The sequence below is a fragment of the Olea europaea genome, chromosome 18, assembly GCF_002742605.1.
Source record: "Olea europaea var. sylvestris chromosome 18, O_europaea_v1, whole genome shotgun sequence".
Lineage (NCBI taxonomy): Eukaryota > Viridiplantae > Streptophyta > Magnoliopsida > Lamiales > Oleaceae > Olea > Olea europaea.
The window spans coordinates 1,579,405-1,606,249 of NC_036254.1; the positions used below are offsets into that span (position 1 = coordinate 1,579,405).

At 35.2% G+C, this 26,845-nt stretch overlaps 3 protein-coding genes across 3 annotated transcripts; 1 reads left to right on the plus strand and 2 right to left on the minus strand.

Moving 5' to 3' along the window:
* Positions 1-6,534: 6,534 nt before the first annotated feature.
* On the plus strand, positions 6,535-7,798 carry LOC111366583. The gene is made up of 4 exons (XM_022987311.1): positions 6,535-6,796; positions 6,957-7,117; positions 7,203-7,444; positions 7,573-7,798. The coding sequence occupies exons 1-4, from the start codon at positions 6,535-6,537 to the stop codon at positions 7,796-7,798; spliced, it is 891 nt and encodes a 296-aa protein (XP_022843079.1).
* A 2,410-nt stretch (positions 7,799-10,208) lies between these two features.
* LOC111367104 (B3 domain-containing protein Os02g0598200-like) lies at positions 10,209-21,384 on the minus strand. The gene is made up of 6 exons (XM_022987819.1): positions 21,364-21,384; positions 18,531-18,670; positions 17,013-17,910; positions 16,812-16,919; positions 11,535-11,638; positions 10,209-10,594 (listed from the first exon to the last, which is right to left on the minus strand). Exons 2-6 carry the CDS (start codon positions 18,630-18,632, stop codon positions 10,355-10,357), a joined length of 1,452 nt encoding a protein of 483 aa, XP_022843587.1. The 5' UTR covers positions 18,633-18,670; positions 21,364-21,384; the 3' UTR covers positions 10,209-10,354.
* Positions 21,385-24,457: 3,073 nt separating this feature from the next.
* On the minus strand, positions 24,458-26,836 carry LOC111367105 (B3 domain-containing protein Os01g0905400-like). The gene is made up of 4 exons (XM_022987820.1): positions 26,158-26,836; positions 25,949-26,026; positions 25,662-25,822; positions 24,458-24,992 (listed from the first exon to the last, which is right to left on the minus strand). The coding sequence occupies exons 1-4, from the start codon at positions 26,252-26,254 to the stop codon at positions 24,717-24,719; spliced, it is 612 nt and encodes a 203-aa protein (XP_022843588.1). The 5' UTR covers positions 26,255-26,836; the 3' UTR covers positions 24,458-24,716.
* Between the last annotated feature and the right edge of the window lie 9 nt (positions 26,837-26,845).

Consider the following 26,845-nt stretch of genomic DNA (forward strand, 5'->3'; position numbering starts at 1 on the left):
AAATGGGGTTCAAACAATGGCAAAGTCTCTTTTAATCAGACAAAGAACTTCCAGAAAAATATCAAAATATGTCCAATGGTATCTTATTAGTCTTAGAAAAAACTTTTGGTTTTTGGAAAGATGCTCAACTCAATTTTGTCTGCAGTCTGTTCAGAATATTCTAAACAGCTTTTACAACACTAGGCAGCATGCTTTGGACTCTGATAATGTCATTTTTACAATGGCCTCATGTTGGGATACAACCATACCTAGAAAAACCATTCAATCCTCTCTAAAAATATTATTTTACAACTGGAAAATGTGGAAATTTGGCTCCCTGTTGACATCATGTTGATGTTGTAGATCTGTGGAATCAATTCCTTGTGTACTTCTATATGGAGTCATAGCCAAGGAAGTTTCGAGCTATTTTACTACCAAAATTCAACTTCAACCCCCTGCTTTTGAGAACTCAGTTATGCATTTTCAATACTAGAGAAATAATTCCAAATAAGACCAGAAGGGTCAGTAGAAGAGTAGAACACCTTGCAGATTCTTGGGATTCAAATCAACTACTCGAAGCTTTTATTCAACGATTAACACCAACAAATATACCTCATGTCTAACCAACTTTGTTTTTTACATTTTTATTTTTTTGTCCACGTCACTTCCATTTTTGTCCAAGTTACATTTTTTTCCCTCTGACTCACTTCCTTTTTTTAGTGTGATAAGATCCACTTGCATATACAATATTATATGTAAAAAAAGACAAGGTTTTAGCACAATATGGGTTGAGCTTGATTCTGTAGCTTCCATACATCTCATCAATAGAAGCTCTAAGGGTCCTTGGCATATACAACATTGATTGGAAGAAGTACGCGAATGAATGGAAAAATTGGACATCTCAATATCTCATATCCAATTGGCGAGAAGTTAATGTGAATTCTGACATCGGGGACGGAGCCAAGAATATTGTCCGGCATAGGAAAAATTTAACCAAGGCCGGATTTGAATTTTTGGAGCCTGGGACAAATTTTAAATTTAGGCCATTAAATTATAGTATGCAATATGCATTCGAAATTTTCTTAACTAATCTACAAAATCAAAACTCAATAAGCCAATAAACAAAACAAAATATCCAATCTAAAGTAAAGTTCGGCCATGAATTTAATTATGGTAAAAATATAAAATAATATTACGACAACATTAAAACTGACATAATTTATAAGTTACACTTGTATATTCATCACCATTGTTTAGAGCCTGACCTAGACTTAAGGTGACTCCTTCCTCTGCATTCAAATACCCTTTGTGCCTTGATTTCTTGAATCTTTCTTGTGTTTTAGTTCAATTTTTACTATTCTTTGGTGGAAATTGAATTAAACATATTGAATTTTACTTGGTCCTTATCTTTTCTGGTCTTGGAGAGCATACTAGTTCATTTATTTTCAAAATTGCAAAGTTTGGAAGTGCCGATTGATTCCTTAACTCAGTTTGAGGATTCCAGTTAGTTTGGTGTTTCCGGGTTTGTCCTTAGTGTTTTCTAGTCATTCTTCGTTCAGGCTAGTTTGAGTGCTGCTTCTTAATCGTCCAAAATCTCTTTGATTTTGGGTGGTTATACCTGGTTTTGTTTCCTGCCTACATTGGTTTCTGTTTGTGCTGGAGTGTTCTTTCAGTTTTGTTCTAGCAGTTGTCATTCAGCTGAGTTCTCTGCTTTAGTTCTTCTTTTATTCTAGTGAGTTCTTGCTGGTTCAACAGAATCCGATTCGAGAGTGGATAGAGCAACTGTCCAATTTCGCTCGCGGGTGGTGGATTTCTCTCTCATTTACGAAAAGTATGGAATCTTGAGTTACTAATTGGTGGAGATTCTCGAATAGGGCAACCTTTCAAACTGCTGCTGAATCCATGGGTAGGCAAGAGACAACCTGGCATATTAGATCTCATAGAGTTCAATTCTCGTTCTCAACCCATAATCAATATGAGCTCGTCAGGAGTCCATTGATGAGAAGGGGCTGGGGAAAGCTTGAACCCAATTCCAACATACTCGATCTCAAAGATACATATAGAATTTTGCAGAAAGTCGTATTTGATGAAAGTCGTATGTACTGCTTAATTGATAAAGGAAGCACCGTAAAGATCAATTAGCAAGGTTTTGGGCCGATATGATAATAACTGCGTACGAAAGAGAAAAAAATGTAACTCAGAAAATAAATATTAGTCTTAGCAAAACAAGTTAGTTAGAGCAGCGGGTGCTGTAGCGAAACTGATTGCAAAAGAGGGAAAATCGACCACATTAAAATTACCTTCTGGGGAGGTATAGTGCGCTACGCACCTTCGACGTTGGGGAAGACAAGGAACTTATTTACTATTTCCAATTAAATAATTTGAATTCGAAAGAATTAATAGAATTTGAAATATAAATAGAGAAGTGTAACAAAAAGATTTCTTGACGCGGCTGCTTTTGGTTAGTTGTTATTTGGCTCTCTCACTAGTTGTTTCTTGCTGGGTTCACCTTTGTCGGATTCTTCTCTTTGCCAAGTGTTCTTGGTTTCTGTTTCTGTATGCATGTATATGTATTCCTGCAAGTTCTCAGATTTTTGAAATCGGGCTCTGGTTTTCTTGTTGGCGTGTCAGTGGTTGGTGGTTGTTTTTGGCAGATTTGGTGGCTTCTTGACAGGGTCTACTCTAGTTTTTTGATTATGCACAGTCCTTTGCTGTTTCTATTCCTGGGTTTTGGATCCTTTGCAGATTTTTGGTCAACTCCTCTACCTGTGGGCTGGGTATTTTATTTGGATTCTTATACGGTTTTGGGCTGCGTTCTCCACTAGTGGACTGCCTTTCCCCCTTGTTGGGCCTTTTTCTTGCTGTTAGTTATGGGTAAAAAATCGGCCTATAAGATTGGGCTCTTGTCCAAGTAGGCTTCTATTGGCCATGGCCAGTCTCAACATATTAATTTTCAGGTTGGTTCAGTTGACCCATTTATTGGCTTGCCTTTGGCTTCTTCTGTTGTTTCCTCGTCGAAGGAAATTATTCCCTCCCTTCGAAGATCCTTCATTTGGCTGCTTGTGAGTCCCCAAGTGTGTCCCAAACACTTGGGGATGAGGATACGGATTCAGTTAGTTTCAATTTTCAGTCTCGTAAGGCTGAATTAAGGAACCAAAACAAGGTAAATGTTGTTGGAATTGTTGACGGGAAAGAGGGTATGGTATTACTGAATTCCTAGGTGACCCGGCCCATCTCCTCCCCATTCTTGGGCTTGTGTTAGGCCATCTGTATTGGTTTTTTTTATCTTTCGAGATTTTCTGTTACTGGCCCAATTTATATCTCATTTTTGGTTTCTAATCTACTTTGGGCCTTTCTCGTCTCCTTGTGGGCTGTCTCACCACCTACTGGGTTTTTTTGTTTCTTTTGATATGGATAAGAAAACAGGCCTTGAAAGTGGGCTTAATTCCAAGAAGTCCCCCACCGTCCTAGGTCAGTTTGGACACATTTCTTCTTAGAATGTTTCTGCTGGACTTGTTAATGATCTTTCTTTGCCCTCTTGTACCACTTCCACGTCCAAGGAGGTATCCCCCCTTCGAAGGTACTTCATATGGCAGTTTGTGAGTCCCCAAGTGTGTCCCAAACACTTGGAGATGAGGATACGGATTCAGTAAGTTTCAATTTTCAGTCTTATAAGGCCGAATTAAAGAACTAAAATGAGGTAAATGTTGCTGAAATTGTTGATGGGAAAGAGGGTAAAATTCCATGGGTTAACCTCTTTAAAGATAATAGGAAAATGGAGGAAAACATTAAGTTGAAATCCTTCAATATTCAATCGGAATAAGTGATCTTGAGTGAGTTGGATGAAGACAATATTGAAGACACTGGGGGATATGGTCTTGTTGGATATTTTGCCGGTAGGTTTTCGAGAAAAGTGGCACTACAACAATTATGTGATTCGTGGTAGGTTGATTATAAATATTATGTGCATGCGAGTGATTGGTTGGCGTTTAAATTTGAAATGGATGTGAATAGGTTAAGTGTGTTGCATGGGGGTCCATACTTGGTATATGGGAAACCGTTAATTCTAAAAGTCATGCCTCATTACTTTTACTTCGATGACAAAGATGTTAGCACTATGCTGGTTTGGATAAACCTACCGGGATTGCCTTTGGAATTTTGGAACATGAATGCCTTGGGTAAAATTGTTTCCAAGGTTGGAAAACCCATCTCAACCGATAAGGTTACGAAAGCTAGAGGTCGACTTTCCTATGCAAGAGCTCTAGTCGAAGTTGATGCTTCTATTGAATTTGTGCGAGAGGTAAAGATTAGGATCCCAAATGGCACATTGAGGGAACAAGAAATTGTTTTTGAGCATGAACCAAAATTCTATGGTTCCCGCTCTAGGATGCAACTTTAAACATGTCGAGGGGTACAAAGGTAAGGCAAAAAATGTGGTGCCTTCTAATGTCCCCATACGGACTGCACAAGGTACTAAAGGGTAGCTTGGAAAATCCACTTCAACCTCAAATTCTGGGCTCTCTCCAGTCGAGACAACATGTTGTTTGCTAGAAACCATGCCATAGGACACTTGTGTCTCAGATGAGCATCAAAGGCAGCCTCTTAATCGGAAAATTGAGCACTTACAACCTGAAGTTGTGGATGTCCAGCAAGGGAAAATTTCAGCTAGGTTGAGGGCCCATTCGTTGAAGTTGTAAGCAGGAAAAATAAGGTTGGTACTGGAAAAAAATCTATGTGTGCTGGGCCTACTACAATTGGGGTAGATTCTTCATCAAACCACAAAGAGGCAGATTCAAAATATTTTAGAAACGAAAAGCTCGAAGGTAAGATTGATGACCAAAGGAAACCAGGAATAAAAGTTGACAAGAAAAAGGGTAGATCCCTTGCTTCAATATCATGAAGATTGCATCTTGAAATGTTAGGGATATAAATCCCTCCCTATAACAAAATGGGATTTGGGATTTTATCAAGCATCATTACATTGATATTTGGGCATTTTGGAGACTAAGTTGGGTGTTCCAAAGTTGAAGAGAATTTTGCGGAACAAGTTCGATGGTTTCATGCATGTAAACAATTTTTGCACTCATAGAGTCGGGCGGATCTTGATCTTGTGGAATCCATCCAAAGTCATATTTGATGTGATGAGGTTAATCCACAAATCATCCATTGTAAAGTTACTTGCAAGGTAACATTTTATACCTTTCTTGTTAGTTTCGTTTATGGATTTCATACTATGGTTAATCGGAGGCAACTTTGGAGTAACATTATGGAATTTAACGCTAATGTTTCGTTGCCTTGGATGATTCTTGGAGACTACAACAATGTACTTAAATTTGATGAGTTATGTAATGGTGCGGAGGTTACCCCTTATGAAATTAAGGATTTGCAAATTGTTGCCTTCATGTGGGCCTTACGGATGTACGCTTCATTGGTTGTTATTATACGTGGACTAATAATTTGGTTTGGAGCAAAATCAATAGGGCAATGGTCAATGATATTTGGGTACAAAATAGGGCATATGTTGTTGCGGATTTTCTACCTTCCGGATGCCTTTCCGACCACTCCCCATGCATTGTTTCCATTCATGACCATGTTGGAGGCACTAAAAACCTTTCAAGTTTTTTAACATGTGGACTAAGCATGAGAACTTCCATGAACTTATTCAAGCTTGCTGGAATTTTAACGTGAGGGGGACAAAGTAATTTATTCTTTCCAAGAAGTTGAGCAAACTAAAGGGAGCTTTGAAGGAGCTTAATACAAAGCATTTTGGGCACATTTCGACTAGGGCAAATGAGGCTAAAAGTGAATTGGAGGCTGCCCAATTACAGCTCCATAATCAGCCCATGAATTAACATTTTCAATTTATGGTCGCTAAATTGAGGAAGAAAGCCATCGATTTATGTGAAATGGAACGTAGTTTTTATTATCGAAAAGTAAAGTGCATCTTCCTTAAGCAAAGTGACAAATGTACAAAGTTCTTTTACTCGGTGGTTAAAAGGAACTCAAGGAGGAACTTTATAACTACTATACTCAAAGAGAATGGGATGTATACTACATCACAAGACCAAGTTGTTACAGAATTTGTCCAATTCTACACTACGTTGCTGGGAAAAAACTGTCCAACTTGGCCTCTTGAGCTGGAAATTGTTAGGAATGGTTCTTTGGTTTCATTGGAACAAGGTAACTCCTTGATTCGGGACGTTTCTTATGAGGAGATCAAAGTGGCACTCTTTGGTATTGGAGATGGAAAGTCTCTCGGGCCGGATGGTTATACTTCTTGTTCTTTTAAGAATGCATGGGGGACTGTTGGTGATGATTTCGTGGGGCTATCATGGAGTTCTTCTCTTCGGGTTCTATCCTCAAACAAATCAACCACACAATCATTGCTTTGGTGCCTAAATCTGCTCATACACCTCATGTTGGGGATTATAGGCCTATCTCTTGTTGTAATGTTACTTACAAAGTGATTGCAAAAATTCTTGCTTCTAGATTGAGGCCTATTTTGGGTAATATTGTGGACCATGCACAGGCCACTTTGTGGAAGGTAAAAGTATCATGGAAAACATCCATCTTGCCCAAGAACTCATGAGGCAATACAATAGGAAAAGGGTTGCTCCGAGATGCCTCCTAAAAATTGATCTTAAGAAAGCTTACGGTTTGGTAAGTCGGGACTTCATTAAAGGTGTGCTTGAAGGGTTGCACTTCTTTCCGAGATTTGTAAAATGGGTCATGGAATGTGTTACTTCTCCTACATATTCCGTAGCTTTGAATGGGAGTATGCATGGTTTCTTCAAAGGAGGGAAAGGCGTCCGGCAAGGTGATTATCTCTCTCCCTTTTTGTTCATGCTTTGGATTGAATATTTCTCATGAATGCTTAGGGCTACCACAAATGATAGTGATTTCAATTATCACCCTAAATGTGGCCCCCAAAAGATCACCCACCTAGCTTTTGTGGATGATTTGATGCTCTTTGCTAGGGAATGTTACATCGGTGCAAATTCTCATGGATTGCCTCTCAAATTTTGGTCTTGTATCGGGTTTAAGGTTGAACGTCCTGAAATCCAACTTGTATACAACTGGTATTAATGGACAAGCGCTAGAAGATATCCTTCAAATTACAAATATCCTGAGGGGTACTGTGCCATTCCGATATTTGGGCATCCCTCTTGCCTCGAAAAAGTTGAAAGTTAGTTGTTATGCCCCATTTCTCGATAATATGACAGCTTATATCGGTGCTTGGAATTGCTCTTCACTTTCTTATGCGGGCAAAGTGGAACTTATTAGGACGGTTCTTCAAGGCGTTGAATGTTTTTGACTTTCTATCTTCTCTATCCCAACTACAATTATCTCAAGGATTGTTAGCTTTTGTCGAAAATTTCTTTGGGGATCTAAGAAGTCTTTGGTGGGTGGAAAGATCTTTGCCGCCCAAAAGATTAAGGAGACCTCGGCTTGAAGGACTTGAAGAGTTGGAATTTAGCGCTACTTGCTAAATTCCTTTGGAACATTCAACATAAAAAGAACACTATTTGGATTCGCTGGGTTCACCAAGTGTATCTTAAAGGTGCTTGCTTGCATTTAGGAGGTTCGTCCTAGGAAAGATCACTCTCCACTCTTTAAAGAATTGTTGGAAATCAAAGATCTACTTCTTCATAAGGTTGCTGGTCCCCAGTTTCTTGCACATGGACGGGCGGTGATACCCGTTCCGATGGACAGTGAAAATAACCTGACTGTATCTGCTGATCTAGCCTCTATTCAGCAAGCTGTGCATACTCAAATCAGGGGCCAATTTCAGGTAAATCTGGATAGTTTTATGGGTTAGCCGACTGCTCATAACAAGAAGCAAATACTAGGATTTCTGGGCAGTTTTTTTGGCTGGGAGACAAGCCCTAAATTCAGTAAAAAAATGGCCTACGATTTCATTAGGTCGAGGGGTACAAGGAAGACTTGGGCAACTGATGTTTGGAGACCTTGCATTACTCTGAAACACTCTTTTATGCTTTGGTTAGAGGTTCAATCAAAGCTCCTAACAAAAGATAAATTGCATTTCTTGGATATCGATCACAAGTGTGATTTTTGTGGGTATATGGCGGAAACAATTCATCACTTATTCTTTGAATGTTCTTTCACTTTGACATTATGGGGGAATATTAGACAATGGCTCGGAATCAAAAGATCTATGTCAACACTCGCTAGCACTCTGAAGTGGTTGAAAAAAGAGGCCCGAAGTACATCATGGCTTAGCAAGGCTAAGCGGATTGCACTTGCAAATACCGTCCATTACATTTGGTTAACACGTAATAGGAAGATTTTTGAAGATCTATCACCTAATTTGGATTGTATTGTGAGACGGATCAAGACATACGTATACAAAGTTATGTTTTCTTTGCATTCGGATGTCTTGACCAATTTCGAGTCCTTAGCATTGGGTCACTGACTATTTTTGCACTTCACTTTTGTTGTATCTCTCGAGTATGCCCAGAGTAATTGTATGTGATATTGGCTTCTGTTTTTGTCCGGGTATACCCAGTGTACTTGTACATAAATATTATTTATCAATGATATTTACATTTACCGATAAAAAAAAAAAAAAACCCTTCGTGCACCCATTGCCATAGACATGTATTCCCACGGTTCACCTTTTCGTTTCTCCCAAGACAATTTTTTATAACTTCGTTTTTGATATATTAATGGATTTTTGTTTGTTTAATAATTCTAAAACAATCAAAATGGTGGAAAATTGTGCGTAAAAGTTGATGACTGTTCAACTTTGCGCCAATATCTTTATGGATTCTACGAGTTATTTTTATTATGACCAACTTGCATGCAAATTCTGAATTTATTTTATCAAATTTAGGATTTGTTTGAACTACATTATTTTCAAAAAAAATACATTCTTTAATAGTGATTTGACATCATTTCAATCACATATTTTTCAATAAAATAATATTACACGAAAATCTAAAAAAATTTCTTATTTTTTAACCACACATTTCTCATTGATTTGATATGAATAATACATTTTTTTCCTAGAATGTGGCTCAAACATGGGCTTAGTTTATAAAAGAACGAGAAGTTAGCGTTAAAAGTATATTCTACAGAAGAATTCAAAATAATTAAGGTTTACTTTATCTCATTAAATTCAGTTATTATTGTTATTTTACAACAATTTAGTTTGTTGCTTATGGAGGAAGCCCTATAGTTTCCATGTTTATTTAAGTTTAGACTCCATATAATTTCTTCGTAATGAACCACCTTTGATCAATGAATAAAATAAAAGCTTCTTCTTCCAATTCTCTATTTTCTCTTTCCCAATCTCCATCTCGTGTTCATATCTGGTTGCTTGTCTTCCTCATAACAACGTCTAGAGTGACACTGTTATCATGGGAGATGAAACTGAAAAGTCATAAAGGAAAAGTGACTTTTTCAACAATATGGAAGATAGAAAGTTTTCAAACTGCCACTTCTCGGCACCATTTGTATTACATGGGATTAGGGCTAGGCGTGGGTTAGGTTGGGCTGGGCTGGATTGAATTTTTTATCCAATTCAAACTCAATCCAACATGGTCGATTTGATTTTAAATCAAACCAATCAAATCCAATTATTAGTTTAAACACAGCCCAACCCAAACAGATCAAGCTTGGGTTGGGTTGGTCATTTTGGGCTTTTGCCCAATTCAAATTGAATTCGATTATTTTTTGTTGAATTTAAACAATTTTTAAAGTTTGAAAGAACTTGAAAATCTCCATTATTTTTAATCCATATAACGAATTCTTTCTAAAAACTAAGTTAAACAAGTTTGAAACTAAGGAACATTTTTTTTAATGATTTTTTGGAATTTATTCATTTCATTATCATGTCCTTAATTTTTAGTTTATCGTCAATTATTTTGCGTTTGTACATAGTGTGGATGTTTTTACATTCTAAATCCTTCTCTTGTCTTCATTATTATGTCTATTTATGTTTCTCCATAAAGATAATCAAATAATACGAACTCATTTTAATTCCATCTTAGGTGAACACAACACAACTTGTACACTTAAATGGCACTCAACTACAACTAAAGGCTTTCTATAACAACTTACTCGCCTTCCCATCCACCGCTACATCTGACTCTTTTTCCCTCTATTCAGATGGTGTAATTCAAATACTAGAAAATTAGAAGTATTAATTGTTAAACTTCAAATATCAAAGAAAAATCTCCAAGCATGAATACCTTTGTTGAATAGATTCTTAAATAAGTACATGGAAAATCCGTCAACGTCAGTTTGTGATGTAAAATTGACACTATAAATGAGTAGATACATATAATATCTGCAAGAAAGACAGAATCTTCTCCATTTGCCTGCTCTTAAGCAATTTATTTGTTTAGCCAACTCATATGACGGTGTAGATGCGCTGAACGCTATTTTCACATTTAAGGTCACATATATTACCTGCCTGAATATTGTTTTCCTTGCAAAATTGTTTCCATCCATCTAAAAATTTCGTAACACCCAATGTGTCAGAATAGCACGTAACGGGCCAGAGTCTGCCAACTGCATCTCTAAGGAAGATAAGCTGCTTGTCCCTTCCCTTCTCTTTTCCTTCAGTTGGTGGATTAGATATCGACAAGTCCTACAAAATCAAAACAAAGATGTCAAGAATTTGATGCGATATGGTTTAAAAGGTGTCCGGCTGTATTAATGAAAGGAAATAATTTTTTGTGTTTAAACTCCCCATCTAAAAGCTTAAGTTATTTATAAGAGGGGATACATTTAAATATTTAAATTTAGACTTAAAGATTACCCCTAAAATGTGCAAATTTCTTAAACGAGTAGCAAGTACGCTTGAACACAATTCATAGGTGTGCTCTGATACCATGTTAAATAGCTTCATCTAAAAAGTTAAGTTTTTGGATGGGGGAGAAATTTATTTTATTTAAATTTAGTCTTCAACACTGGAAAGCAAAGCTACGTGCTGAGTGGCCATGTTAAACTATACAATATTAAATATAAACTTAGAAGAAAACGACATATATACAATTTGAACCAACGTGGCAGAGTATTGTTTTCATTCTATCAGTGCATAGCAGTAAATGAGTAATTAGTCACCACATTACAACAGAAAAATGCGTATTTGTCAGATTTGGTTTTCTTGTATGTAAAAAACTAGAAGGTATGGCTGGTTTTCATTGAATTTAGTAAGACTTCCGTTCCCAGCATATCACTATTCCAAAACTCATTTTCCAAAAAAACAAAAAACAGTTTTTAATGGCTGCCGAACAAAGGCTAAGTATAAGATAAACCCACCATAACGAGGATAGAACTGCAAAAAAATAAGCACGAAAACTTCAAGTGCACAAACTTCAGAAAATTCGAGGTTATCAATTGTTGATTTAGTTTCACAATGAAAAAGATAATAATGTGTACATGATTATTAAGAAGTAAAATAAGAAGGCAAGCTAGTGGTAATGAAATTTTTGAAGGACAACAACAAAAAATTGAGGAATCCCTTCAATTTTGAGATTGGGGAGGTGGGTGAGTCGTAAAAGAATTGTTAGTAACAAATAACATACCCGGTAAGATTGAGTAGCAGGTTCTGTTTTTACAGTGCTCTTGATATCTTTCACAGGTTGCAGAGGCATTGGAGCACATTCAGTTGCCATATTTTGCTCTTTTCCTGTATAAAATCAATGAATTCCACATTCAATTAATAAGCTTTAAGTTTACGTGCACATCAAAATTTGTTTCTATAAGCTTTAAGGTACATGTTCATCAAAATTTGCTGCCAAACTTATGTAAATGTTATACCCCAGGTCCAATCGATTTATGTTGTAAACACTTTTAATATGTTTAATGCATTTATTTTTGGCAAGATCTATTATTTATTTAAATCAATATTCTGATGAATAATATTAAATAAGAGTCTGTAGATTCAAGTTTCAGTAATTTGCTAATTACAAGGAGTTGGGATTGTAAAATACAAATTATGCATGTTGGATCTTAAATAATCCATGGCCGTAAGTAACAACGAGAGACGAATATCGTTATTACGCATAGACCATCAAATGTGACATTTTTTACTTGTGAAGTAAGTAGTTGATCTCACAAGTTAAAGTATGATGACATTTAAATGAACACGTGGATGTTTTCTTATAGAACAAAATATTGGAGACCCCCTGAAAGATTCCACATGAATAATTATCTGAGTATCAATAATTAATCTCTAACATTTGATAGTTAAATTGGTCATTTGACTTGAGGTCATCATAGTGCCTTATATGAGGACAGTCATACTTTGACGGTGTTAAATATTGCTCTGCCAAGGCCACTAATACTACACCATTCGAGTATGTCAAGAATCGTATGAAAGTTGTGAATGATCAATAGAGATTTCGTTACTCTTAGCTAATAAGATATTAAGATTTACATTTCATCCAATTAAATCGATAACAAAATCATTGGCCAAGGTTTATTCAGAAGTCGAAAATGAGTTTTTGACTTATATTGACTTAATCGTGGAATGAAAGATATACTCGATAATCGAGATTGACATACTTTCATATCTCGTAATTGATCGGGTCATATTGACAAAGGAATTATAGTTTCACGGTAAACGAACAAGTTTGATTTTGTCATACCACATGACATTATCCGTCACATGTATTGCCCTAGCACATCGTTAGATGTCAATCTCGGACGGAAAATGTAAATTGGTGATAAATTAAAATGATGTTTTAATTTATTAATTTTGATTAGATCAAAATAATAATTCATGTGGTTAAGTATCATGATTGGGAACTTGATGGGTCGCACACAAAAGGAGAACTAGAAGATTGTGATTTGTCAATTAATTAATTCAATAAGCTGGGTAAATTAATTAATTGGGTTGCTTACTTATAGGCCCGAATTAGTTAATTCATCAACCGAATTTAATTAAATAGGTTAATTAAGTATTGGACCAAGTCAAGCCAAACCCGTTTGGACTTATATAAATAAGTAGTTAGGGTTTACAATTTTGTAGAGAATTATATTATTCCTATTAGCACATGAGGAGAAAACTCAGGTTCCTACAATCTTGTTCTTTGTGTGGAATTTCATTAAAGGCTAAATAATTGGATAGTTATAGGTAACAGATCAAGGTTGCTGAAATAAAGAAAATGCAAAAGAGTTTGCAGATCTAGAAAAAAAAAACCTTTATCACAATTTATATTTAAACACAAAGCGAATTTTCGGTGGGAATTGAAATCTATTTTATTTTTCGCTATGCATAATAAATAAATTCCCAACAACTTACGTATAGAGGATTAGATGAGCCTAAACGCAAGTATATAAATAAAAAGCAATTTTAACCCTTTGATCAAAATAATGACAAAAGAGCAAACCTAATACCCACCGCTTAAAGTTTGAGGAAGACCAAAAGCTACCTCTCCCTAACAAGCTATGATGCTCGAACTCGAGGTACTGGTATTAGCTATGAGTATGTATCTAAGTGTTAGATCTTTTATTTTCTAAAATGTAGGATACAGAGATATGGTTAAAAAAAGTCCAAATTTCGGACACGGATACGTAGGTACGTCTTTGAAACTTCAATTTTTTTCCAAAAATTCACATGTAAAAAGTTAAATTATATATTGTAATTTATAATAATTATCCCCCATAAATTTACAAGCAAAATCTTTTTATTTGTTGTAGGTGTGATTGCATTTTATATATTATAATTTATAATAAGATCAATTACTTTGGCGGCCCATTTATAAATGGTCCAATGAGATTACTTTACATGCATGTTTATAAACACTTTAAAAAAATTATCTACCGATAATCATCAATTTTATAGGACTAACAATTTTTTTTAAAGTGCAAATTACACTACATAACACATTTTAATAAAATATTCATAAATTACATCGAAATGTTTTTTTTATCTCACAAGTAGTGCAATATTAAAGTAAAATTGATATCTTAAAAAAAAAAATCATTCCTAAATTACCAAGTTACAAAGCCTATTTTACGCCACTAAACAATCCTCGAATCATTCCCCAGTCCAAGATATTGCTAAAAAAGGAAAAAAAAATCATATCAAGACTTTAACTATGACTCATTTCAAAACTAAGAAATAAAGTTTAAAATTTCAAAAATTAGATGTTATTAAATTTTATTTATGAAATAATTAATTGAAAATATTTTATTAAGTAAATATATTAAGGTCACAAATCTATACAATTTTAACACAAACTATCGAATTAATTGGTACAAATTATTTATAGATCACAAATTAAAAATTTTATAGGTCACAAATTATTTCTCGATCATAAATAAAAATTTATATAGGTCACAATTTATTCATGGATCACAAATCAAAGTTTTTATAGATCACAACTCAACTATCGATCACAAATTATAAAATTAATTGGTCACAAGTAATTTTTTGATGATAACTTAATAAATTGTAAGTCATGATCACATTTTTTAGATTATGTATTATTTATTGGTTACTAACCAATTTATTGAACACAAACACCCCCATGCCATTCCCATCCAGCAGCACCACCACCACCACCACAACCACCACCCCCTTTACTATGCAAAACCACCACCATCGCACACAACATCAATGCAAACCCACCACCACAGTAACCACAACACCACCATACAACAAACTCCGCCACCATCTAAGATGCCATATCACAACATCACCAAACACTCGAAGCCAGATCGCAGGTGCTGTGCACACCACTAACACCACAAAACCCTCTCAAAAATTAACTAAAAACCACCGCTACAACCATCACCAACATAGCCTAACAGTGCTATCATCACCAACTCAGCCTAACAACATAACACCACCGCCACCCACACAGAAACAACCCAACAACCTAACACAAATGCACCGCTACCACCACAGATGACAAATATACTCACCGCCACCACCACATATGACAAATATACGCACCGCCATCAACATAGCCCAACAATCCATTGTTGCAAGAGCTACGATGCAGGCTACATATCGCTACCACCAGAGAGCCGACACCATCTTTGGAATGAAGCCGTCGGAGAACAGAAAAAGATGGAAAGGGAAAGACATAGTGAGAAGTGATTTTTAGGGTTTGGATGAAATTGAGTTGGTTGTGGGGGTGGGACGGAAGTGGGGTGAATTAATTTAATTTTACAAATTATTATTACTATTTTAAAAGATGAATCATCATCTGAATTTTAAACCAAAAAAAAAAAAAAAAAAAACACTTTAAAATCATATTTTTGAATTGGAAAGTTTAAAAACAGGTGTAATTTCCACTTAAAAAGGAGAAAAATCATATCTAAGACTTTAAATACAACACATTTTAAAACTAAGAAATAAAGTTTAAAATTTTAAAAATCAGATATTTTTGAATTTTATTTATGAAATAATTCATTAAAGAATAATTTATTAATTAAATATATTAAGGTCACAAATCTATGTAATTTGATCATAAATTATTGAATTAATTGGTTAATATTATTTCTAGATTACAAATAAAAAAATTTATAGGTCAAAAATTATTTCTCAATCACAAATAAAAAAATTTATAAGTCACAAATTATTTCTCGATCACAAATAAATTTTTTTATAAATCACAATTTATTCATCGGTCACAAAATCAAAATTTTTATGATCACAACTCATTTATCGATCACAAAGTATAAAATTAATTGATCACAAGTAATTTTTTGATAACAACTTAATAAATTGTGAGTTACGATCACATTTTTCAGATTACATATTATTTATTGATCATAAATTAATCAATTTATTGAGTACAAACGCCCCTATCCCATTCCCATACACCCATTACTATAGCACCATCACCACCACCACAATGCAAACCCACCACATACAACAAACTCCGTCACCATCAAAGAATTTTAAAAAACTTAAAGCCAATGGATAACATTTTAAGAAAAAGAAGAGCCCAAAAGCTCAAAATTAAAGACGAGTCGATAAATAATTTTTTAAAAAGATACCCAAAAGCCCTTTTAAAAAGAAAAAAAAAAAAGAGCCATAGTCCAACTACAACAACAATGGCAGCATCCAAGTTCCAAAAAGTTACGTCCTAGGCCGTGTCCGATTGAAAATTGTGGTGTCCGCCCCATATTTCATACCTGTACATGTGTCGTATCCTGACGACATGGGGTATGTCGGCCAAAAAGATGAGTCCGAGCATCAAAACCAGCACAACCACATCACACATGATTTTTCAAAAATGTAATGACAAGACACGAAGTCGACATGTTGATTAAATTATTTAAAATTCTTCATTTGTATAATATAAATTTAATTTTATACTAATTATTTTTCTTGTTGAAATCTTTAAAATATGAGTATCTATTTGTTATTTAATAATAACTATGAGTTAAAATATATAATATTTTCAATGAAGAAAGAAAAAATGATTGTGGTAAAGTGTCCGATAATTATCGATATCTTACATGAGTTCGACACGTGTCAGACACACTACTCTAGTTGAAGCGTTCGTGTTACAAAGACCTCTCCCATCTCGACTAGCTTTTCCTTAACATCTATTATTCGCCCACCTGTCTAATTTGACAGAAGTCCAGAATGAACCAATGGAAGTCAAACAAGATGGTGGATGAAATGACACGAAATTCAATGAACAAGATTTTTGCTTCTTTTTCTTCTTATTAACTAGCTACATGTTTGATATTCAGTACTAGTCTTATTAGATAGTACTAGACACTACTATGAACACTTTCTTTTCTTCTTGTTATTGTCAAATGTTAATAATCCAACTTATTGAACATGCCACATATGTCTAGACCAAATTATGCAACAAAGAAGGGACACAAACCTGATGGATTTTCATTATACTTGGGAACCACAGCACCCTCGCTTCCAGCTTTCTGACCACCGCCTAATGATGGAGCTTCATTGTCAGATGAAAGAATCCAACCGTTGCCTAATTTATCAGATGATCAAATGATTAACAATAGGGCCTAAGAAATAAAAAAATAATAATAATAAACTATGACATTAGTAAAAAACCAACTACCTTGAACTGCATTGTTTCTCTCGTCACTTGGCGTGTCCTTACTCATTTTTCTATTTGCAGCAGACTCTGCTGGAAAAGCGCTAGAAACATCATTATAATGGTCAATAATATGATCTTTCTCGTTCTTGGCCATTTGAATTTTATTAACGACTGATTCGGTCCTATCAGGAACTGTTTCTTCACCTCGAGAAGATATCTTACTTTTATTGGGATCGGATTCGTTTCTCCCCATCTCGAAGGTTGACAAGTCTTTTAAATAGGCTCTATCTTCTCCTTGATTGTATCCAGTGCAACTGTTGAGCATAAGAACTGGATCATCCATGATTATAGTTGGGGGAGGAAGATGCCAATTTCCAAAGTGACTTCCATAATTTGAAGCAGCTGGTGGTGTTGCAACCATTTGATCGTGCTGATATTCTGATGCAGATGCAACTAAAATGGTTGATCTTGGCTTACCCCTTGGATTTTTTTTAAGTGTTCGAAATGGTTCATTAGCAGTAATTGTTACATCTTTTTCTTCCCTTGACCTTTTTCCCAGTCTTATCTTTTCCCCAGTCTGTCCCTTCTTCCCTCGACCTTTTGAAAGGCTTTGATCATGCTGAAATTCTGACCCAGATGCAACTAAAGCACTTGATCCGGGCTTAAATTTCAATCTTTCACACCCACTTCTTCCATATATGCGGACGACAAAGTGACGACCCCTGGTGTAAGAGAATATCAGAAGTGATCCAACTTCCAGAAGATGGTCCACCGCGAATTTATGCCATCCATTCTGGATGGCCGGGTAACCATCAACAATCGATACCGTTACTGGCCAAAGTTGCCTGGTTGAGTCCTCCAGATAACTTGGTTTATCAATCACATTTGGCTCTTTTTGAACAAAATCAGGAGTCAAGTACTGCAGGCAAATTAGAAAATTTTAGAAAACATGTATTTTACCAAAGAATCGACGTCTGCATGGCAAAGTTAGTGTACCATATATGTTCGGAAAAATTCAGTTTTATGTAACGTATCAATGGGTACAGAGATAGGACCAACAGAAAACATGACTTCATGGAGAAATTAACGAAGAAATGTATTGATCAAGATATATATATATTTTTTACTCGTTTAGGCAAGAATAGAGCATCATAGAGTAAAAAATCATTTGAAGTTCGCAGTCATTAGATGAGTATAACAGGAACTAAATTGTAAAGTCAATCAGTCAAATGAAGTTATCATTAAAAATTACAGCATCTGTTTAAAGGAAAATGCTGGTGTACACACGGCTTTACACCCCCCTCACATAGAGGGGGGCCTACAAATATTTTACGTGTGGACCCCCTCCATGTGAGCGGAGTGTAAAGTCTTGTGTGCACACAGCATGATCCCTGTTTAAATTGGTGTTGGAATGCAGAAATAGAGAGGTAGTAAACTGTTGATTGCCCTAAAGGTTATCATATAGAAAGCTAAAACAAGGGCATGTAAAAGATTATAAATTTCACTACGAGATAGTAAACAATAGAAACCATATGATACCAAAACGTTTAAATAGTCGTCGTGAACCATGATTTTGAAGAAGCGGGTGACAGTAGGCGATGCATTTTTCGGCTTTTGACATGCTTCACCATCACGAACCATATTTTTTGTCCCATGCAAAGTTTTTTTCTGAAAAGCACCTGATTTGCATAAAACTCAATGTATAATTAATTACTTAATTAGAACAAAGAGGAGATTGTAAGAAAATTTACAGGGCATTAAAAATTAGAATTGAAGCTTAAATGCATAGAATCACTCAACATGGAGGAAAATTGCCATTTGATAAAAATATTTCCAGTGTATAGTTTTTATAAGCATGTTATATGCCTAAACTAAAGTGTCTTAAAAGTAACTTCTAAGCTTTACTTGCCTCGAACTACACTTTCCAACCGATCTCGCCTCATTATAGAGACTTCCTACTTAGTGGGGACTGATTTGATGAACCAATATGGAAGCTGGAATATTCGGAAAGTTAATATATTTTTCTACCCATAACAGAGAAGCAGGAAGCATCAAATCCATTATGAAGCTTGTGGCACTTTCTATGGAGGCTGTCTATCCAAGTAACGGAGTAAGACTAATTATTTCACATGGAAAATGTTTAGAGATGCAGATACGGGTGTTAATTGTGCAGAGCGGTTCGTTGGTCATAATTGAAAGACGGTCACTTTTCTTTCATTAGCAACCAAACGGTCACTTTGGTCACTATTTTTAGACGAGCTCGTGGACTCGTCAGCTCGTGGTCTGCACCCACAAACTGCTCGTAGGGCAGCTTATGGAACACAGCCCAGCGGCTAGCTGAGCGTTTCAACCTGGAGCTCAGTTCATGTTGATAAAAATGTAGGGAAATCTGAATACGTTAATGAACTCCAAGGCACGAAAAAACGTTATCTTTTAAGAGATGTTTCTCCCCTATTCAACAAAGTCACAACTGGGGTATGATAGAAAATCTCTCTCAGGATACAATGGAGGCGTTTGATTCAAATTGCGACTATTTGATCAAACCAAGAAGACACTCGAAAATAACTGATTGATGCCAAGAGAAAGAAGGATGAATAAATTGTTTAATGTGTTTGCAAATGAGAATTCACCCAGAATTTATAGAAACTGAGGCAACTGTTTGAATAGATGTATCCCTTGAAATCCTTGCAAACGTCTATTGGAAGTAACTGTTAAAAATGAACAGATGTACCTATTCAAAAAATTTTGAAAATAAAATTCTCTTTCGGGGGCGTTGCCCCCGAGCCCCCACAGGGGGCGCTACCCCCTTGCCAAGTTCAGGTCGAACCCAGTTGCGCAGCGGCAAACACTAATCCGGGCAGCAAATCATTCGCAAAACAAAAAATTAAACACATGCAAAATGATGAAAAATATCTAACAGTTCAGGCCCAGGCTCATAGCAGCCCAGCCCCGATGAGCCACTCAGTCCAATTGCCACCCCTAGAGATGCACTTCCTATGTTTCAAAGACGTCAACAAAGACAAGTTCCAGTGAGTGGCCCTCGTAACAGATGTGGGGAGGGATAAAGGACATTATGCATGCTCATAGCAATGTGAGGCTGTAGAGGAGTCTGGTGCAGGAGCCGCTTCGCAGACTTGATACTCAATTACACAGGTCATAACTTGGCGATGTGCTTAAGGCGTGGAAATTTTAGTTGGCATCTGAAATGGAATTCCTTGGGGTCATTATGTGGTATTGCCAGAGGAACAGAAACACAGACCAATTTGGATGTGTATATTGACCACCAGAAAGAATATTGAATGATGCAGCATATTACATTGCGGAATATCAAAAAAGTAGTCCACGTTGCAGAATGACTGCAGAAATGCTGTGGCTGCTGTACACATGCCTAATCTGCACTCCCCTGAAGGTGATCTCATCGGCTGCATCATGGATTTGCGTGTTCTCTTATTTGTAGGGAAGCAAGCGGCGTAGCATAAACCCTTGCAAAAGAGGCACTCTTTATGTATCAGAATAGCGTGTGGATCGACAATTGCCCAATCTCCATTTTAAACCACATTTATACAGATATGATTGAATAAAATACAGTTGTTTCATCAAAAATAGAAATAAAAGTAAATTCGCAGCCTAGCCAAACAGAATTATAGATTTAAAAAACATGCTTTAAAAGTTGTTCCTTCGATCTTACCCACTTCTTAAAAAATTAATTTTACTTCTTTTTTAGGCTTGTCAAACGTGCTCTAATTCTACTTGATACTTGTAGGCCCCGCCCAAATTGGACTGGGATTACTAGCCTAATCGGGTAAATAGGACGGGGACAGGGACGAGACGGGAGTCATTGCCCTGAAGCGGGTACGGGGTGGATATGGAAACATAATTCCCGTCCTGCTACCAACTCTGTTTAAAGTTAATTTCAAATTTAAGTTTTTTATCAAATAGAAATAAAAGATTTATCATCATTTTTAAAGAGAAAATAAGTTATTCTTAACAAATTAAGAAAAAAATGTAATAATATTTACTAACTGAAAACATAAAAAATAAAATAAAAGCAAAAAACAAAACCTGCCCGCCCCTCGCCATTTTAACCTGGTATAGGGACAGGGTAATGTGAGAAAAATACTTGACAGGACCGTGGTGGGAATGGCTGATCCATTCCATACCCGTCCCGTCGCCATCCTAGTTTCTACACCCATTTGAAGATTTATCAAGTAGAAGAAGAAGACAAGTATAATTGAAAAATATATATATCGCTTTGAATGGTAAATTAATTCTCTGAGAAAAGATAAACCACTCGTTAAATATTCTAAAAGAGCAACCAAAATCAAATCTAAAAATTCTTCAATTCTCAAACAAAAGTAACAAGAATTCTTACCCAAATAACAATGCAGTTGTTCACCTGCGTTAATCATCAAACAACAGCAGTGTTATGCACAACCATGGTGATAATTTGATTTAAGCCAAAAAATTTAGAAGAAAAAATGAGCATGCAAAATATATAAACATGGAGAACCAACCGTCCAAAGGAGAAAAAACCCAAAAAATTGGAAAGATCAAAATGGAGAAAAATATTTATGAACCTTTTCTACAGAAAGAGTGAGACAGAAGAGCTTTTCATTACAATTGTGGTTGCTAATCTATAGAGAATTCGAGAAGAGGTTTGAGATTTCATGCTGTTGTGAAGGGCGTTAATTATTAAGTTGACAATTTTCTTATGAGGAATTTATGATAAAAAAATTAGATTTTTAGAATCCAAATGAGTTGAGGACACCTTTGAACGATGCTATTTAGCATAATTAATAATCAAAAGTGATACATACAGAGCAAGTTATACGTCAACTTGTATAGCCCTCTCACATATCGCGGATCCCACACATGTGAGAGGGCTGTAATTTTACCGCCCTCAAATGCTGCACAAGTATTTTTTTTTTTTTCTTTTTTTTTCCCATCAATAATACAGCCTTATTAAAGTTGGTGTCAGGTGGCTTTAAAATGATAGAATTAATTAAATAAATCATTTATTCTTTATATTTATTTGAGCCTATCATTTAATGACGCATATAATAGTGTCAACATTGTTCTTTCAAAAATTGAGTTGGAAAAGACTGAATTTGGATTTTATTTTAATTTGTTAAAGAAAAACTCTTGTTTTGATTCTTAATTTGTTTCTCGTCAATTACTACTCTTCTACTTGTTATGGATTTTATGAGATTCTTCAATATCCATTCCTGTAAATTTAATAATTATTTTCATAACACGAATTTTCTTAATTTACAGTGTCACGTTAGTTGGAGATCTCTGTGTCTAATATTATGTTTTAATTTGTAATATAAGGTTAAAAAAAAACAATTTGTGTTTTTCAAGCATTGAGTACTTCCTATTCATAAACCAACTACTTGTTTTCTAGCAACATCATATGCAAAGTTTCTTAATTAGAGTGTCTCCTTAGAGATCTTCCCCCTTAAAATAAGTATATTCTATTATATCATACAAGAGAAGACTAAGATTCATCGTTTCTCAAGAAAGCATGGCTGCTTTCTACTTATAAACCAAGTACGTGCAGTCATTACTTAATACTAGAAAATGAATTTTTGCAATGGGCAGAATGTGATGCCATAAATCTTTTGCAAAGTGCACATGTACATAGCTGCGGCTTTCAATATTGTCATAGATTATATGGATATAAAAACATATAGTAAATGTCGTTAAAGATTGAAAGCACATTGTCATTAACATTTTTCCCACATGACTTTGCACACTTCTAGTACTCATTTGCACGTTGTCATTAATATTTCATTGCTAACAATAACTTGAAAACACAAGTTAAAGAATTATTCTCCATATACATTTATACTTTTGGCAAATCGACAATAGTTCATTTTTTATCCTTCTACAGTCACGCCCATAGAAGGAGAACCGATTGTGAACTATATGGAATTTTTCTTAGAGCCTCGTAGTAACAAAAGTACCCGCATGAAGGGAAAACAACACGATTTTAGAACATCGTCCTTGACGCGATTCCCTGAGACTTGCTTTAACTCTCCTGTTTTTTTTATGTTATTGTTGAATTCTATTATAATGTTATTTATACTAGTTATATTAATTGATAATCTATCTAATAACATCATTATCCTCGAGTAAAAATACTAGTAACAAATAAAGTAACTTCTGAATCAATTTTTCTCCTCTGATTCCAGTTATAATGAGATATGAATTCTTTAAACCTCTTTTAAAGATGCTCCATTGATTCAGTGGTATTTTTTTCCTTATCCAATTTTGGTGCTTGATTGACGTACAACTTCTCTTTAGAGTTCTACTTTCCAGTGCCTGAGATCCATACCAGTACAGCCAATGTAGTGCCTTTGGTACATATGTGACTTACATGTGTTCCATCATCTGAAGATTGAATTATGACACCCTTTGATGAAGTGATCCATTCCATATGTGGTCTTATTCTGATTGCCTGCTTGAAGAAGACAAATTACCTACCATTAGCAAAGGATGCATCGACATTCTATAATATAACGAAGTTTTTACTCTTAAGTAGTGGAAAAGGTCAAACATGGAGGGGCTCAACAGTTACTATTCTTTCAGAGGCTGAACCTGCTCACCAACTTTAGGTCAGTACTCCACTAGGAAAGATCCCTTTCTTAATTTTTTTTGAGTGTAGATGCCGGGAACCAAGCATCTCGACAATCTCCTGCAGCAAATGAGACCTTCTTTCCTCACTTACATGAAAAAAATCGTCGAGCTTTTTGTAATTTGAATTTTTTGAACAATTTGAGTTTGCAATGATGCCACAACATTGTAGCATTTCTGAACACATTCATGCATCGCAATCGCCATATTGCTCCATTCTTGGGGACCTTGAATTTCAGTCTGTTATGCAAAATTTCTTCTAAATATTTGATATTGTGATGACATAGTGATGAATTCAACATTGCATTCCACGTTCTTCGTATTTCATTCATCTTGTGCAAAAATTCCTTTTGTCAAGAATCGAACTCTACAGTTTCTTGTATCTGATCAAGCTGTTGATTCACTGCTATTTTCTCCCGATACAAATGATTCGAATAATACACCAACACAAATACTAGTAAGTCTACAGAAAAATTGAGAATGTAACAGATAATGTACTGCAGAAAGAAAAAACAAAACGCCTCAACTATCAGAAAATTAGATACATCAACACATGACAATCTTTCAAGCAAAAATTAGATAATTATATATATCAACTATCAGAAAAAACAAAAATTGATGAATGTTATAATCAAGTACAACATTAATACAATAATTATATATATACATGAGCTGCACCACATAAGTTGAGTCTCTTTCAAGCCATAGATTGTGCATGCCAAATTAACCACGTGGCACCCCTTGTACCTTTGCCTCATAACCAAATTACTAAATTGTGGTTGTTAATAGTAGGTTTGGATGAAAGGGAATTAATTAATTAATACTAGGAATTTAAGGAATAAGTTTTCACAATGGAATTAGATTAAAGTTTGAAGAAAGAATACAGAAAGATCATAAGAAGGCCTAGATCAAGGTGCACGTTTGGCTAAGTTTCAAAAAATTTGAATTTGTTTGCCGGTGAACATATTAAGACTAAACTCTACTTTTAGAAAGTAACTTTTTTACCTAAAAGAAAATAAAAATAAAGTTATCTAAACAAATAGACTAAATTCGGTTTAGAAAATAAGCAAATGACCACTGCTCCAGCTTCTAGAAATTTAGTTTAGCCAACTGATTTGCTGATACGTCAACGTCGACCCCATAGATGCGCTGATCGCTATTTTCACATTTAAGTTTACATAAATCACCTAGCCGAATATCGTTTTTCTGACAAAATTGTTGCCATCCATCTACAAGTGCTGTAACATCCAATATTACAGTGCACAGAACTGGCCAGAGTCTGCCAACTGAATCTCTAAGGAAGATGAGCTGCGAGTTTCCTCCCTCGTTTCTTCCTTCAAATGGTGGAAGAAATGTCGACAATTCCTACACAAGCACGACAAATATGTCAAAAGCATTAAAAGCGAAAGATGCAAAAAAAGGCATCTGGCGGCCTATTTTAAAAGGGAAGGAGTTTCCCGTGTTTAAGCAAAATTAGAGGGGGCAAACAATTATTTCTTCATATTATCCCTCGCCCCACAAACTGGATTTGCGAACGCACTATTTTCATAAATGATCGGCACAAAGACTTGAACTTTGTTCATTTGTCTGATGCCACTTTTTACCACCTCATTTAAAAGTTTAAGTTGTTAGATTAGCGTTTTAATAAAATATGATGAAAGTATCAATTTCAATCATTCCATCAACCAAATCTTTGATATCTTGGTCAATAATACGCATATGGAAACCTTGATATCATAACCAATATCCATATTCTACGTGTCAGATAAAAATCCACCTTAAAAGGGAGGCAAGTGCAAAATAAGCATAAAAACGGAAAAGCTATGTAAACTTTACACAATTCAAGTTTATCAGTTACTGATACAATTTTATGAAGAAAAAGAAAGAGTAGCTATAAGTAGAACAAAAATTCAAATTTAAAGAGGGCAATCTGGTGGTAAGGAAATTTTTGCAGCACACGAACACAAAAATCGAGGAATCCATTCGATAGGGAGATACAGGGGGTAAAAGAATTTCGAGTGATAAATAACATACCACGTAAGATAGGCATTTCACTTCCACCAAAATGGGATTGGCTGCAACACATGGGACCAAAGCAGATTGCATATCAGATTCAGTTTTTACAATGCTGTTGATATTTCTCACAGCTCGAAAAGGCATTGGAGCACATTTGATTCCTTTGTTTTGCTCTTTTCCTGTATTGTATCAATGAAATAATAAGCTTCAAGTGTACATGTTCATAAATGCTGCATAAAATATGAATAGAGGTATAAAAAACCTATAGATCAAAATGCTGAAGAAAGAGCAAATCCAAGACTCACCACTTGATTTTTTATGACGACCAAAATCTACCTTTCCCATCTTGACTGGTTCTTTCTTAACACAGACTGTTTGTCCACCTGCTAATTTGAAAAAGAAATAGTGATCAAACCAACAGAAGTGTGAAGACCAATTTAAATGAATAAATGTATCTCCTCTATATCAACTTAAACTTTTAGATAAGATGATGGTATTAGTGTAAGCAAAAGACCTCCATTCAAGTCTTGCTCCTGTCCATTTATGAAAAAAAATGCACAAAGGTCTTTAGTGAAAAAATCAATTTGGTCTGCACATGAGTGAGAGAGCATATAGAAATAATAAATGAATCCCTTGTCTAAGGGCTTAAGCTGTTAGATGAGGTCGTAAACACAATGGACGGAGTGACACTAACTACAAATTCTTATTAACTAGATAAATAGATGAAAGTAATTAAAAAATAAATAACACTATTGCCACCTAATTTATAGATGAGCAAATAGTTTCAAAAGAAAATAAAGGAAGAAAGATGTGGATAACAAGATAACACTTGAACTGACTACATAGATCTGCATTGTTTTTCTCGTAAATCAAAAAATTAGAGAGCACATTCCACATGCCATTACTCATACTATTTTCAGCAGTCTTTTGGAGAAATTCCAGAATGAAAACCAACAGAATGGCCACTGTTATGATCTTCCTGTTTTTCAGCCATTTGAATGTCACTAGCCTTCAATTGAGACAACTTATATTGGAATGATCGGGGACCAGGGAGGAGTCAGGATTTTAATGGGGACATAAATATTAATAAAAAATTTGAATCAAAACGTGTTTAATGTTATACCAACTTTTGTCCAATATTACTTAGATCAGTAATCAGTAGAACTCTTTGCTAGTGTGCGTATCAATTAAATCCAATTATT